At 42.1% G+C, this 17,355-nt stretch overlaps 1 protein-coding gene across 3 annotated transcripts in view; it reads right to left on the reverse strand.

The window, feature by feature from the left end:
• CLUL1 (clusterin like 1) overlaps positions 1-17,355 on the reverse strand; it is a 65,533-nt gene that overhangs the window by 30,809 nt on the left and 17,369 nt on the right. For 2 of the 3 annotated variants that reach the window (XM_068237232.1, XM_068237230.1), the window contains 2 exons: positions 14,547-14,695; positions 7,254-7,427 (listed from right to left, as the gene is read on the reverse strand). In XM_068237232.1, the coding sequence (XP_068093333.1) occupies positions 7,254-7,427; positions 14,547-14,636 (264 nt within the window). In that variant the 5' untranslated portion in view covers positions 14,637-14,695. The remainder of the gene's footprint in view (positions 1-7,253; positions 7,428-14,546; positions 14,696-17,355) is intronic. The other variant, XM_068237231.1, reaches the window with a different exon arrangement.

A 17,355-nucleotide genomic window follows, 5' to 3' on the forward strand; every position in this document is an offset into this window, starting at 1 on the left:
ATTTGTCATGTCTGGAGCTTCACGATTGCTGAATTTGTCATGTCGGGGGCCCACACGATTGCTGAATTTGTCTTGTCGGGGGCCTCATGATTGCTGAATTGGTCTTGTTGGGGTTCACATGATTGCTAACTGCGAGACTATGGGAAAAGCTGAATCCTTATCATATGAGACAATAGCATTAAACCTACTTTTTTAGCTTTTTAAAACAGAAAATAAAACTGGGAGGTTCTAAAAAATGTAATACATTTTCCTGATACCTCCATGTCGTCATACTTCCTGGGTTAGCTCCGCCCCCTTAACCCCTATAGGACCCATACAAACTATAAATAAAGGTCATGACCCCTGCAACCCCATTCTCTTTTTTGTCCTCAGACACTATAGGATCCAGGACGGTATAGTATATATATTTTGAACTAGTTTCTTCTATTCTTATTCATGCTAAAGTATTTTAGAAAACTCATTGAGTGCCTTATCCTGCCCAGGTTTTTCTTTAAGAAATTCTTTTCCTGGAAGAGATCTTTCCCATAGCTACTAAATGTGCATATATGGGAGATCTATGTATCACTGGGCTTGTCAGGCTAAATGCCTTAAGGATTCACTGTGTACCCATTTGGGTGCGCTTTCACTCTGCTGGAGTTCTGTACTAAGTTATAGGCTATGTTATTTTGTATGGTTTGTTATGGCAGTACTTACAGGAGACTGGTATGAGGTGCCGCTCGCATGTTGTTATGTTCAAAACACGCCGCCATGACAAGTAGCGCGGTTTTCCGGGTTCTCTGAAGCTCTGGGCGAAGGTTTCCGGTGGCGTCCGGAAGTTGTTTCTGCGCATGCGTCCGTTTGGACGCGTCTGCGCATGCGTCCGAAAGGACACTTTGTTACAGCAGGGGAAAGAAGCGGCAGACATGTTTGTCGTGGGCAAACATGCCCTCATAGCGTAACGACGCTACGCACGCTAGGGAGGGCGGTCTATTTAAACCAGGCGAGCTGCTGTCAGATCAGTGGCTCGCCTGGAAGGAGACTGCCTCGCTGCTGTGCTGCTCTGCTGTTCCGCTGCTCCACTGATACTGGGAGAGTGCAAGAGGCATATATATATATATGTGCACATGATTTAAAAACAAGTAAGTGGTTCTCTGATGTAGAGAGGCATTGTTGAAAAGGTTCTCAAAGATGCATACTGATATAGGTCATATGTTTCTTTATGTTCCCCACAGTGAATCCTGCCGCACAAAGTGATACTGCTGGTCCCTCTGGGTAAGGCTTATTTTAAAGGGATATAAAAAAAAAAAAAAAAAAAATAAAGGGGCTCATTTACAAAGCAATTAAATTATTGCTTATGTCTTGCAGTGTATGCGGCACAGCCCAGGAAGCATCAGGATCTAATAGATCACGCTCAAAATCAAAGCATAAGAAACAAAAATCAAAAAAGCATCATCATAAATCTTCAAGGTCGCGGTCAAGATCGCCAAGACGGAGAGATTCTTCAAAATCTTCTCATCACCATCATCACAGATCAAGGATTAAATCTCCTATTCCTTCTACTAACCAGCTACCAAATAAAGGACAATGCTGGGCATGTCCCAGAAAAGCATTACCTGACAAAACGGTATGCGAGGAATGTTTCGCACAACTTGCAAAAGGGCAGGAGGAAAAAACGGAAGATATTACAGAAGTTATCCGTAAGGTAGTTAGAGATGAAGTCATGGCTCATGCTTCTACATCCGGATATCAGGAGGAACCAGCAGAAGCAGAAGAAATATTGGAAGAATCCCCATGCTTATTTGATTTCAAGTTAACTAACCCATTTATCACTGCAATAAAGGAAGCATTAGAATGGGTAGATCCACCTGTGGAACCAGAATCAAATAAGGAGTATTATTCCCATCTCACGAAAAAGACAAATACTTTTCCTATCATGAAAGAGATAAAGAATTTAATTACAGACGAATGGCAGAAGGTGGAGAATAAACAGCCATTAAGTAACCGATTTACAAAGTTATATCCATTGAACGAAGAAGAAGTTCCATTCCTTCAAAACCCTCCTTCATTAGATGCATCACTCTCTAGGCTCGTGAAACATGTCACATTACCAAAAGAAGATTCTGCTATTTTTAAAGATGTTTTGGAAAGACGTATAGATAACGATCTCAGGAAATCATATTTGTTAGCAGGCGCTTCTTGTAAACCAGCAATTGCATTAACATCCGTAGCGAAGGCAATGAAGATATGGACTGGCAACATTGAACAAGCAATATTAGCAGATGCTGATAAGTCAGAAATTATCTCTGCCATGGAGGACCTCAAGATCACGGCAGACTTCATAGGAGAAGCTGCTATGGACATTTTAAAAAATTCTTCCAGAGGAATGTTAACGGCAGTTACAGCAAAGAGGGCCTAATGGCTTAGGCCATGGTTGGCAGATATAGGATCAAAACAAAATTGGATCAAGATACCATATGATGGAGCTACATTATTCAGGAATGAAATGGATAAAGCAATAGCAAGAGTAACAGGAGGAAAATCGGGTCTTATACCGCAGAACAGACCACAGAGAAAAAATTTCTCTAATCCAAAACGACAACAAACCAATAGGTTTAATGAAGCCAGATCATACAAGCCGGGAAGACAGTACAGAAAAAAACTGGAAGAGCTCGCAAGCATCCCTAGCGAGATCATTGAAGTCCAATACACAGAACCTTACTCAATCAAAGCAGTCCTTTTGAAATTACGCCCACTCATTTGCCCAAAGTAGGTTCGAGACTTCGAACATTCAAGGACAGATGGGTGGAGAAAGTTCGAGAACACTGGGCGATTTCAACAATAACAAAAGGTCATCGATGGAAATTCCATTGGAAGCCTCGAGAAAGATTTATTCAAACAAAACTTTCGAAGAATACGCACAAAGCAGCCACATTGCTAGAATATGTAAGTTCATTACAATCTCAAAATGCAATTATTCCAGTTCCCACAAAGGAGAGGTACAGAGGCATATACTCCCAGTTATTTCTAGTAGAAAAGAAAAGTGGGGGATTCAGGCCAGTCATAGACCTGAAATACCTAAACAAAGCCATCATGGTGCCAAAATTCAAGATGGAATCACTACAGTCAATTATTCTATTAATAATGCCGAACGATTGGTTGCTATCGATAGACTTGAAAGATGCGTATCTGCACATTCCAGTACATCAAAAGTATCAAGAATTTCTCAGGTTCTCAATAGACGATGTTCATCTCCAGTTCACTTCATTACCCTTCGGTCTCTCAACAGCACCCCGCACGTTTACCAAAGTTTTGATAGCAGCCATAGCGATACTGAAAGCAGAAGGGATAAGAATACATCATTATCTAGACGATATCCTGATCATAGCAGACTCGGAGGGCAAGCTTCTTGCCCACAGAGACAGGACATTGAGCTTCTTAATGGATCTAGGTTGGATCATAAATCAGGAGAAGAGTCAGCTTACCCCAACGAAGAAACTGATCTACTTGGGGGCAACCTTCAATACCTCAACAGCGACTGTGTCTCTCCCAACAGTCAAAATATGCAGGATCAGGGGAATTATTCTGCAGGTAATGAAGTACACAGTAATATCATCGAGACAATGTTTACAAATACTGGGTATAATGTCTTCCGTGATACCGATAGTGAAGTGGGCGAGATGGCATATGAGACCATTCCAACTCAACTTTCTGAACCAATGGAATCAAACTTCAATGAATCAAAAAATAAAACTGTCGATGTCATGCAGACTCTCTCTCGAATGGTGGACGGTTCCAGAGAATCTCAACCGGGGACACTCACTAGCACCATACTGCTGGAACACGATTACTTCCGATGCCAGCCAGATTGGTTGGGGTGCTCATTTCAAGGAGAAGTGGGCACAAGGACGATGGCCAATAGGTCAGAAAAGGATTGTCTCCAATGTGCTGGAACTAAAAGCGGCATTCAAGGGAACTCAGGCCTTTGCTCATCTCGTGAAGAACTCGGCTCTATGTCTCCAGATGGACAATCGAGCAGCGGTGGCCTACGTTCAGAAGCAAGGGGGAACCAGGAGTTTATCCTTGTTGAAGGAATTAGCCCCATTGATGCAATGGGCAGAATCGAATCTGATGACGATCAGAGCAGTATACTTACCAGGGACACTGAATGTCCAAGCGGATATATTATCCAGGAAGCAAATAGACAACAACGAGTGGAAATTGGACAGCTCTGTATTCAAGCAGATAATTCAACTATGGGGTTTGCCTCAGCTGGATCTGTTTGCTTCGAACACCAACAACCAACTGCCCAATTTTCTCTCCAGGAGATCAGTTCCGGGTACAAGTGGAGTGGATGCATTGATATGTCCATGGCAAGCCTCCCTGGTCTATGCTTTTCCACCAATACCAATGATGTTGAGATTCCTGAAGAGACTGCAGGTGGAAGATGTTTCAGCAATAGTAATTGCACCATTCTGGCCCAAGAGGCCATGGTTCCCTCTGTTACTCAGCATGTCGCAGTGCCCGCCATTGAAGCTACAGGCGGCACCGAATCTACTGTCACAGAACGGTCTTTATCATCAGAATCCTCAAGTGCTCGCCTTAGCGGCATGGAAATTGAGAGGAAGGTCCTTTTAGAAGCAGGGTTTCCTGAGACTGTTGTACAGACACTTCTAAAAGCAAGGAAGTTATCTACGAATAAGTCCACAGAGTATGGAAAAAGTTCATTCACTTCTCAGAGTTGAAAAAAGTGGACTTTCTCAATCCATCTATACCACATGTCTTAGAGTTTTTACAAACAGGAGTGGATATAGGTCTAAGCGTAAGTACATTGAGAGGACAGACATCGGCTATTTCAAGCTTAATAGGAAAAACTTTATCCTCAGATAGACTGGTTCAGTTATTCTTCCAGGCAGTTATGAAGATTAGGCCTCCTATCAAGAAGATTCTCCCTACCTGGGATCTTCCTCTTGTTTTGGAATATTTGTCCTCTCCTATCTTCGAGCCAATGGAATCATGTTCAATATGGAATTTAACACTAAAAACTACATTTCTGATAGCCATTTCATCAGGTAGGAGGGTATCAGAAATACAGGCCCTAGGTTTTTCAGAACCTCATGTGGTGTTCTTTCCAGATAGAGTAGTTCTGAGGCCAGTAATGACTTTCTTGCCTAAAGTGGTTTCAGTCAAACACCTTAATCAGGAGTGGACTTTGCCTTCTTTCCCGGACGAGGAAGGGAGGCCAGGCAATCATCCTCTGGACATTGCTAGAATATTAAAGTATTACATTCAGGTTACGGAATCATTTAGGAACTCTGAGCACCTCTTTGTGTGTCCTTCGGGCCCGAGGAAGGGTAAGGAGGTGACTGCCAGAACTATCGCTACATGGATAGTGAGGCTTATCAAGGCAGCTTATAGGTCCATGGGTACGGAGGACGTACCTTCCACTTCAGCCCATTCCACCAGGAGCATGGCTGCATCTTGGGCAGCTACTACAGGAGTATCTCTGACCACGATTTGTAAAGTTGCAAACTGGACCACACCAAATACTTTTATAAGACATTATAGCATTGATCCGTCTGTACTTACTACTGTTGCATTTGGAAGAAAAGTGCTTTCTGCTGTTGATAAATAACTTGTTGATAAATATTTTGCATTGTACCCTCCCGTCTGGTTATTGAGTGCTAGTTATATCCCAGGAAGTATGACGACATGAAGGTATCAGGAAAGCCAGAAAATTTGTACTTACCTCTGTAATTTTCCTTTCCTGATATTACTCCATGTTGGCATACGACCCACCCTTTTACTTGTCGTGTCTGAGTACTATGGGACAAGAATGGGGTTGCAGGGGTCATGACCTTTATTTATAGTTTGTATGGGTCCTATAGGGGTTAAGGGGGCGGAGCTAACCCAGGAAGTATGCCGACATGGAGTAATATCAGGAAAGGAAAATTACAGAGGTAAGTACAAATTTTCTGGCTTTTCAGGAATAGGATGGATGAAATTGTTTATCTTCACAGTTTATTTTCAACTTGGATTTTCCATAATGTTCATGTATGAGTTAAAACGTTTGTACAGTATTTAGTTTAAATTGCTGTTGCCACTTTGCGAGACATAAGTGACTTTTGGGTTGCAGTTTGGGCACTCGGCCTCCAAAAGGTTCGCCACCACTGTCATAATCTAATGTCCCACCATTGCTAGGTACATGTAAATTTGTCCCCACCCGTTACCACACCTATATTCTGGTCCATGGCCCACCCATTTTTCGGTGTGGCGCGATAAGCACGCCGCACAATGTGATCCTCATATTTTTGGCATGCTAGCTGCAGTGTGCTAAATTCTGCTGCCTACAGTATGTACAGTATACGCTGTTCTCTAGTGCCTGCACTGTGTGCTGATTTACCTCCAGTGTGTACAGTGTAAGGTGTTACTCTGTGCCTTTACTGATTGTAAACCAGCTGTATTGTATGCTGATCCCTGCTACTTTCAGTGTGTACAATATTAGCTGTAAAGCCTGGTACACACATACAATTTTGATTAGCCAATTTTAGCTCTGTTCATAAAATTCATTGTCTGTTGGCCCACTTACTGCATGGGGGTTGTAAAATTGGGGGTCAGTGATTGACCAATAAAAATTGTATGTGCGTATACATTTTTGATCTATGCCTATACTGATTGTAAATTATCTAAACAAAGGACAGGGGGCTCCATCCAATATTTCGATGGGCAGGCCCGTTATCTGTAACTTACACCGCTGCTAAGTTCATGTACATTTGGCCCCACCCATGGCCACGCCCACTCACCTCATGGCCACGCCCATTTTGCCGCATATACCTCCCCACCTGGTGCCCACAGGTGCCCCCGATCTCCAAGGACCCTAGAAACGCCCCTGGTATTGATCCCTATCAGATCGAGTTCCAATCAGATACAGAGAATTGGCTTGGTATATCGGACCATAATTGACCTGTGTATGGCAAGCTTTAAAGTAACGGCTCTGGGGAATTCATCCTTATCTGTGGTTATTGGAACAAGCATGCAGCTAGTAAACCTGATGTGCATCCTTGTCCCAGATTGAGGATTCATTCAGTAATAAAGCATAAATGGCAGCACTGGAGTTTGCCGCAGTGGGAGCCTCATTTCCAAATTCTGACTGCATTCAGCAATGTATGTTCTCCAGAACTGTTTGTGTGCTTTAGTGTAGATATGCTTAAAAGGCATTTTATGGTTAAATAAGCAATCCCTAAAATAACAAGCTTGTGAAAATATTTTAGCCTTACCTTAATGACAAATGCCTTTGAGCCCTGCTGGGAACAGCTGTTTGAATAGGAGGTTATGCAGGACCGTTGGAGGCAAGCTTGACATCCATCCACGTGAGCTCTCAGCATCTGTGTGCAGCTCATTTCTGCTTCCCTCAGCTTTTCACTGATGTCCTGGAAGAGCCTGACAGCCTCCTGTCCAACACAAGCCTGTATGAATCTGAGATCAGTCCACTATTACTCTGTCAGATCTAAGACAGGATACTGCACAATGTTTGTAATTTAATTCACTAATGCATTCTAAATTCTTCAGTTTTATCTTTTATTACTTGCGATGGAAAAGGTGACTTGCTAAACTGGAGCAGACATAAGAGAGTAGTCTTTATGTACAATTCATAATCCAACTACTGTCTTTTTGCCTGCCCAGAGATTACTGTGCAATAATGGATACTCGGGACCAGATTTCTAGAAAGACCATGTAAGCTGCAAATTAGGAGAATACTGCACATGGGGAGGGTCTGCACACAGAATAGGACAGGATGATGTACATCGCAAGAAGATCTAGCAGTAGACATTTGGCCTGACCACATGTGTTTGTTACATGGGGTACAAACAGAGGCACACTAGAGGAGCAAGAAATGGTCCAATTACAATAGTGGTCACCAGCAGATTGCTAGTCCCCTGATTATGGTTTGACATTAGAGGATGGAAACTTCTAGCTATATAGATAATGGTTTCCTGTTTCACTAATGAATGATCTGATCAGTTAATAATCATTTACTGTTTTTATAGAGCTTTAACCACTTCCCAACTACAGGTTTTTCCCATCAAAAACCAGAGCAGTTTTCACATCACTCTCCTCCTATACATTCGCCAATAACTTTTTTATTGTTACTTATCACACAGATATTACCTATTAATGTATTTTTTTCACCACTAATTAGACTTTCTTTGGGTGGTACTTTTTGCTAAGAAATATTTTATTTTATATGCATCGTACAGGGAATAAAAGGGAAAAAAAATCTAATTTTTCGACCATTATAGTTTTAAAATAAAACCTACTCATTTTATTTGCCCATTTGCCCCAGTTATTACACCATTTAAATTATGTCCCTAGTACAATGTATGGCGATAATATTTTACCTGGAAATAAAGGTATATTTTTCAGTTTAGGGATTTTTAATAATATATTGCTAATTACAAGCAATAATTTGCAAAATGTACAGTAATTTACAGTAATATACCATCATGACATACATACATACATATTAAAATGTCCATAAGGTAACTATTTATGTTTTGTTTTTTTAAATGGTGTAATTTTTATGTGTTAAAGTGAGATGAAACTCAATTTAATCTGTAAAAACATTAAACATAGCATAACACTAATAGGAAAAATATCTGTTTGTTTCAAAGATACTGGGTTATTAATCAAACTTTCACTTTACTCGGAAGTTAATTGATAAGACTACCCTTTGCCATATTCAAACGTCTTACTGTGTTGAGTAGTATTAACATCTTTATGCTCTTCGAATTAGGAAACGCGTTCCAAATTCTTCCTATCGGGACCTGCATGCGGACACGGCAGGGGTGTTAACTTGTCACCACCTCTGGCCGCTGCACTTCACATTGCGTTCCAGTTCTCTGATCCTTCCTCCTTTAACCTCCCTGGCGTTTTAAATCCCCATGGCCGCGGGTGTTTTTTTTCCTCTAATTTTTTTTTATCATGTAGCTAGCCAAGCCTAGCTACATGATTCCCTGCTCCCTCCCTCCCACCCTTCCGATCGCCGGCGGCGATCAAACCCATCAGGAAATCCTGTTCTGAATGGGATTTCCTGTAGGGCTTCCCCCATCGCCATGGCGATGAACGGAATGACGTCATCGACGTCGTGACGTTAGGGGGAGTCCGATCCACCCCATAGCGCAACCTGGCGGTAATTGGCCAGGCTGTGCAAGGGGTCTGCGGGGGGGGGGGGGGTACAGCGATCGGGTAAGACACGCAGCTAGCAAAGTGCTAGCTGCGTGCTTTAAAAAAATGCAATTCGGCCCACCGCCCTGAGCAATCCAGCGCGGCGTTACTGGACGAGCTGAGCTCTTCCATAATGACCAGGAGGTTAAAGCCAAAAAGGAGGAAGTACTGAAGTGATGTGAATCGTGATGTGGAGTGCAGCGGGCAGAGGCGGCGACTAGGGTGAGTTAACACCCCCTGCTGTTTTCCGCATGCAGGTTCTGATCATTAGAAATCGGAACGAGTCAGCTCTAGGGTTGGACTATATTTTGGAGATTAAACAACACAGAAAAGCTTCACTGTATCTATGCTTTTTGGCTCAGCAATTACTTCATTCATTACAAGAGAATTTCATTATGTGTCCTGCAATGTTATCAGTTAGCTTAAGTCTTTCTGTGATTTCTGTTAGTTCTATGCTGTGTTAAACATTTTACACCATAGATAAATACATTTCCTACCCCTATAAGCAATTTTACCAAATGGAAATTAGGCCAACTACAATTTAAACCTTGTACTGCAACTACTTTATTTTACACCGAGTGTTAACATAGCAATGTGCATGTTGCTCAAGCCCCAGAAGGCTTCTCCTCATATAAATGATAAACAACAACCATAATGCATCACTTCATGGGAGTGTAAAATGCACATTTCATTCAGAACATTACAGAACACATTCAGAACAGTACACCTATAGCTTACATATAGTCCTCCCACATACCCAGAAAAACACAGATAAGTTAATTGGCTTCCCCCTAAAATTTTTATGCATACATAGACCTAGATTTCGATACATACATAGACATATGACTATGGTGAGGATTAGATTTTGAGCCCCTCTGAGAAACAGTTAAGTGACAAGACAAGACAATATACTCTGTACAGTGCTGTGGAAGATGTTGGCGCTATATAAATACAGTACTTAATATTAATAGTTGTTTCATACTGCCTTTTATTTATGCAACACTGGCGCTATATAAATACCATACTTAATATTAATAGTAGTTGTTCCATACTGCCTTTATTTATGCAACACTCATTGCTCTTTGATTAGGTCTCTTCAGAGCAGTATTACTGGCTGCCTAATTATATGTGAATTACTTCACCCGTGTCCCCCTCTTAAATCTGTGCTCACGCACTAAGCACTAAAATTACTATTTTGCCTTCTTTAAACAGAAGGAATTTTCAAATTTCACCTCCAAAAGCAAGAAGTGAAACTCATGAGCTGCCCAGGTCCAGCTGATGGCCTAGTGCACTGATGTGGCAACAGGGATGCAGAGGTTGTTGTGACCACATTAGGGTCTCTGTAGTTCCACATTGGATCCTTGTCCGATCACTGCATTAACTCTTTATTGGTGCTGTGGTGGTCAAGGCTGAAAATTTACTTTATGTGCCCCTAGGCCAATTATGTTGTGGTTCCCCTTCCATATTCAGCCCCCTCTTCCATGTGTATCATCCATGTATGCAGCCCATCACTCAGCAACCCCTCTTTCATGTTCAGATGCCACCTCGGGCTTCCAGAAAGCCATCCCTGGAAGTGGTAATGATCACCTCTGTATGTGCTTTGAATAGTGGTATTCATTATAAAACCTTTCCACCTCTCTCACGCAGCAGCTGTCCTTCAAATCCTGGTTTGGTGGTCTGTATCATGTGATTATTATGCATACTGCGCTGGGAGGGGCATAGTGTAAAATTAGAGGTAGCTATGCCTCTGGCCCTGTGTAACTTATCATAAGAAACCTGACACAGCATTGAACGTCCTCATGTCTTTAATAAGCAGCATTTTGCCTTTATATGCTATTTTCTTTCCTCCCAACGCTGGTGTGAAGTGTAGACAGAGAATGTTAAAGCATACTGTGCTGCACATATCTTTCATTCCTCACATTACATCCGCTCAGAGTGAGGCCATCAGTGGGACATGCGGAGAGCCACAAGCTGGCTCCTGGAGTGAGCAGATGTAGTGGAAACAAAAAAAGTGAAATGGCTCATGAGGACAGTGTGGTTAATTGATTGTTTTTATTTTGTAAAGCCCCAGTGGGAATGTTCCTGATCAATGGCTGTTTACTTTAAGCGTCGGCTTTGGAACTATAATCAAACTGTGATCGTTTAAAGAAGCGGGCTATGTTGCCTATTTAAATAGAATACGTTCCAAGAAAACCATGTTGAAAGACTCAAGCTCGGCCTGGTAGAAGATGCTCATGATTGCAATGTCAGCAAGCGAATAAACATTCCATTTCCTTTGACATTTACACACAAATAAGTGAAAATCTTGCTAAGATCAGGGGTTATCCAACCACGGGCTGTGTATACACATTGCACTACATGGCACATTCAGAAAGAAACTTCAGTGGTTCGTGTTATTGATACAAATTCCAGATAATTACGTTTATTACCTAAATGTTTTACTAATTCCAGTCAAGTTGATCTTGCGTCTTACTAGGCTTTGTTCAATTCAGAGTGAGAATATTTCTTCACAGGCCACACACACAACATTTCTATGTAAATTTTAAAAGATCAGCATTGCCACTGAACCTGCAAGTGGAAGAATCTTGAAAGCTGCCAAGAACCTGATTAATATGTATAAATCTATCCAAGGCCAGGATAAATAAGCTTTCCATATCAAGGAGCGTGCGGAGGACAAAGGCTCCATCACATGAGGCTACAGGAGAAGTGCCCATTTAAGGAACGTTTGGGAGTTTCTAACATTTAAAGGAAAACCACGTGGTCACTGCAAAATTACCATAAACATACATCAGTGCTCCACAAGTCTTTTTGCCATTTAATGTTATTCAGGGATCGTTCAAACTAGAGGCGTTTTCAGCCTTTTTTCAAGCGCGGGCGATTTTTAAAATCGCCCACAAAACGTTTGTGCAATGAATCTCTATGAGAAGGTTCATATCAGTGCGGATCATGCGATGTGCGTTCAGCAACGCGGTGCCTGGACCATTCTGGGGGCGATTTTGCCTCAATGGAAGGTATAGAAAAAACGCAAACGCAGATATTGCGTTCACGTTTTTAAGAATAAATACATTGTATTTATTCTTTTCCGGGTCAAAGAGTTCACTTCCTGACTTGCGCCAGGGAGTGAATTAAAAAAATGCACGGGAAAAGCGCTTAGAAAAGCGTTTTTCACAAAAACGGAACACCCGCCCAAGCGACAGAAATAAAAAAAATTGCGGCAAAAAAGCCCAACGCTAACGCGGGCAGAACACAATGTGAACGAGCCCTAAAAAAAGATCTATTTTACTCTGCAGCATGCAAAGAATAAGCTGAAATTGCTTTTTGTTTGGCAGCAGTACATGGGGCTGTCCAGAAGGGCTTATCCTGCTGCAGGAGTAATTAGCTGCACTGAGCAGGAGGCTTTGCTGCTTGCTTTCAGCATCTGGACTAATCAATTTTCGAAGTTGTGTTACAATCGCTGTGAAATGAGTATGTTTTATCTGCACATAAGGACATGGTAATCGAGCTGAAATAATTTCTCCATCAGAGAATGCAGCTATTGGGCACAGTCCTGGTAATGTTGATGATTGCAGTGGTGCAGAACACATTAATAAAAGCCAACATAATTCCATACATGTTGTGGACATTGCAGGGAGACTAATGGACAGCCACAACAGCTGTTTTGCATCCTCAGACATTTGCTCTCATGTAGTCAAGTGGAGCATGCTGTAGCCACAACTGGAATTACATGCAGGTGAGTCACCCTATTATTCCATTACACACTAATTATTATTATAAATTTGCCACAATCTGTAGTTTTGCTTACTTTGAGTGAATGCTATATTTATTGCTTGTGGATCTACAACACAAGCAGAAATTATGTTTGACTTACAATTTATAACTGTAGGATGAAATGGAAAGCCTTATTAAAAATTAAATTTTCCTTTAAAATGGCAGCATTTTTTGCTACGGTTCTTATGCTGGGCCTAGTATCTGACTATACTTTCTGTTAGGCCCCTTGAGCGCATCTGCAAATGGCATTGACACTTGCGTTCTAATGCGATTTTTAGCAATGCGATTGTGATTTTATTTATTATAATGAATGGAAATCGCAATGCATTTTATTCGTCGGCAATCATGCCTTACAATTCTGCTGTGAATCGCTACGCTACGCATGGATGGGGACATCAGACAGTGCAGCCTATGTACTTCTGATGTCCCTGCGGATCAGGTCGCATCACGTTGCCACAAACTGCGGCAAACAAACGAGTGTGGGTAACAGGCCTTACTCTCATAGCCTTTGGTAAATGTCTCCCTTACAGATACTTACCTAAGGAGAGGGAAGGCTCTTGGTCCTAATGAGCCTTCTCGTTCTCCACCTGGTGTCATCGTTCCCTCGCAGGCTCCCCTGTTTTGGTCATGGCCTGCTCTCTTCTGGGTTGGGGAGACTTTGGCAGCCTTCGGAAGCACTCGGACTTCTGTAAAACGAACCGCCCCATACTGCGCATGCGCCCTCTCTGGTGCAGTAGCATTGTGCAAGGGCTGCTGAAGGCTCATTAGGACCCATAGCCTTTACTCTCCTTAGGTAAGTATCTGTTTTTTATTTTAAAATTGCAGAATTTTATTTTAAGATTGCAACATTTCAGATTCACTTTAGTCAGTGATGACTCATCTTAAAGTTAGTCAATGATATGCTAGTAATTCTGAGCTTATGCATATTTTATGCTGCACAGATTTTCAAAAAAAAAATTCCATCGCCTCATTAAAGCTAATGGGAATCCATGTGTTTGTAAAAAAAAGTCAGATACTCACCTAAGGAGAGGGAAGGCTCGGATCTTAATGAGCCTTCCCTCTCCTCTCCGGGTGCCCTCGGTGCTGCGCTGGCTCCTCCGTTCAATTCCGCTGCGGGGACTTCAGAAGTCTTCGGGAGCCGAGTCCTCCCGAAGACAGGTGGCTCCATACTGCGCATGCGCGAGTGCGTCAGACTGCGAATGCGCGAGTGCGTCAGAGTGCGCTCGCGCATGCGCAGTGTAGAGCGGCCCGTCTTCGGGAGCACTCGGGCTCCCGAAGCATTTCCGAAGCCTCCCTTCGGCGGGGAAACAGCGGTATTTGACCGAAATGGTCGAATACGGCTACGGGGGAGCCAGCACAACAGCGGGGACTGTGAAAGGAGAGGGAATGCTCTATGGGACCCAGATGTGAGACAAAAATTACATGATTATCTGCAGATCAGGAAAATATACACTAAACTCAATTGAAATTTGAGGTTTCATGAAAGATTTTTGTTTGTAAAACATTCCATAGTTACCAGATTCACTGATCAATTTGTTCACTTTTGTTCAATTACTTGCACTCCCATTTAAACATACCTCCTTTTCTTCTTGTGTTTTCTTGAGAGATTTTTGTATATTTTCATGTTGTTCTGCATTTTTCTCCATAATTTCCTTCATCTGTCTCATTCCCAGCAAAGCTTTCTTTATTTCTTGCCCCAAATAATCCTCTCCAAGTTTTGAAAGTTCTGAATGCAAAAATAAAACAGAAATTATGCTGATTTTTATTTTTAGATCATGTCTTCTTTCTTGCATAATTGGAAAGCATAAAAGTGTTGTAAGCTCTCCCATGCTGAGGGAACTCCATAAATTCTTATATGGCTGCACCGAAACTTCTCCGGGACAGAAAAATAGCAGCGGTGATTGAGAAGGGACGATGGTGGGCTGCTGCCAGAGTTGAGCTACACAGCCGCGGGCTCGCTCCTAGCAGTAGTGCACCGGAGTTTGGACATTGTAGCCGAACTCTGGGTTTTGGGGGTGGTTGGTGATAGGCGTAGATGGGGGAGGATAGTTTGAGGCATAGATAGGGTAGGGTTAAGGTTAACAGTAGATGTAGTTTGTTAGTATTATGCATCAATATGGGAGGGTCCAAGAGTTCGGGAACATCTGCTGAAAAGCTTTATGGAGATGAAGATTTCATTTTTCAGCACGACCTGGCACCTGCTCACAGTGCCAAAACCACTGGTAAATGGTTTACTGACCATGGTATTACTGTGCTCAATTGGCCTGCCAACTCTCCTGACCTGAACCCCATAGAGAATCTGTGGGATATTGTGAAGAGAAAGTTGAGAGACGCAAGCCCCAACACTCTGGATGAGCTTAAGGCCGCTATCGAAGCATCCTGGGCCTCCATCTGAGCCGTGCCACAGGCTGATTGCCTCCATGTCACGCCGCATTGAAGCAGTCATTTCTGCAAAAGGATTCCCAACCAAGTATTGAGTGCATAACTGAACATAATTATTTGAAGGTTGACTTTTTGTTTTAAAAACACTTTCTTTTATTGGTCGGATGAAATATGTTAATTTTTTGAGATAGGAATTTTGGGTTTTCATGAGCTGTATGCCAAAATCATCAAAATTAAAATAATAAAAGCCTTGAACTACTTCAGTTGTTTGTATTTGAATCTAAAATATATGAAAGTCTAATGTTTATCAGTACATTACAGAAAATAATGAACCTTATCACAATATGCTAATTTTTTGAGAAGATCCTGTATATATATATATATATATATATATATATATATATATATATATATATATATATATATATATATATACACACATATATATATATATATATATATATATATATATATATCTATATATATAGATATAGATCTATATATATAGATAGATATATAGATATATATCTATATATAGATATATATATCTATATATAGGTGGTTGGGAGGGGATCAAGGGATACATGGGGGGGAGATCTGGATAAAAAAGTGTTTTTTTTACACTAAAATCGCACAGCCTGTCACGGCTGCAGGCTGTGCGTCTCTCCCTGTCACACAAGATCCACAGTGACAGGGAGAGGGAGGCGGAGAGGGAGGCGGAACGGCAACTATGTTGCCTTTCGGAGGGTGATCGCTGTGATTGGCTCACAGCGATCACACGGCAGGGAGCCAATCAGTGACGGCTCCTGCCGATACCCGGAAGCCTTAGCTGTCATAAGACAGCTAAGTGCAGCCGGTTCAGTGCGCACGATCGCGGCGGGGAGCGGCGGCGCCGGTGATAGAGTTCTACGCCCTGCCAGCCAGGAGCCCATCAAAACAGGGCATAGATCTCTATCACCTCGGTCCGGAAATGGTTAAGCTGATTCTTTACTTTATTCTATATTGTACTCTATATTAAAAAAAAGAACTTCAGTTCAGGTCCAGCAGTGGCAGTGGCTTGGGGGACTGTCTGCCCCTTCCACTACCCCCATCATTTGGTCATGCATCTTGCATACTCTTTCAGCTGGTTGCAATTCGCTACAAGGCAGGGATCCTTCCTTTGGGGTGGGGGAAATGTAGATGGTCCCCCCGGGCAGTGGCCTAGACTGGGGAGTGGGCTATCTGCAGTTCTGTCACCCAGCACCCCCCCCCCCCCCCCCCGGTGCTCATGGTGCTGTTAGCGTTGCCTCCCATTTCTTGCGGGCATGGGAGGCCTACACATAGTGCTCCTGTTGAGTTGCAAACAATCTTGCATGGGCCAACAGGGCATAGCAGTGAGTTAGTTTAGACCGTGCACATTCTGGCAAGCTGTGTAATATGCATTTGTTGTGCTATTTTAATTAGTCAATAGACAATTGCCAGCCAGTATATAAGTCAGGTGATACCTGGTCTGAGCACATACCTCTTTTCGTTTGTGTCCCATAGGGTGATTGGTGATATTCCTGGGGTTCTATTCATTGTTATAAATTCCTTTACAATTGAAGACAGTTTCTTTTTGGTCTCTTCATCTTCCAATAAATTGGGGTCTAATCTACAAATAATATTCTGTTGGGGGCAGCTGCTATCTTTATTGTTAGCCAATTCGGGCATGGTCAGAATAAGTTATCTTCCCAATCTCAGTAAGTCTGTATCCGGTATCTGGCTATTACCTTTGGATGTGTCTTGGGGAGTGATGATTGCAATGTTAAAGTCTCCCCTAATTACAATAGTGCCAATCGCTACCTGTTTTACTTCATCTAAAAATCTTGTGATAAATTTAACTTGTTTTCTATTGGGTGCATATACATTTGCCAATGTGACGTTAACACCATTAACGCTTCCCAACACAATTAGTTCTTTAGCCTCATTATCTTTTATTACTGTATCAACTGTCACAGACAATTTTGAGCTGAAGACTATCGCTAC

Source organism: Hyperolius riggenbachi, chromosome 5 (assembly GCF_040937935.1).
Source record: "Hyperolius riggenbachi isolate aHypRig1 chromosome 5, aHypRig1.pri, whole genome shotgun sequence".
NCBI classification, from domain to species: Eukaryota; Metazoa; Chordata; class Amphibia; order Anura; family Hyperoliidae; genus Hyperolius; species Hyperolius riggenbachi.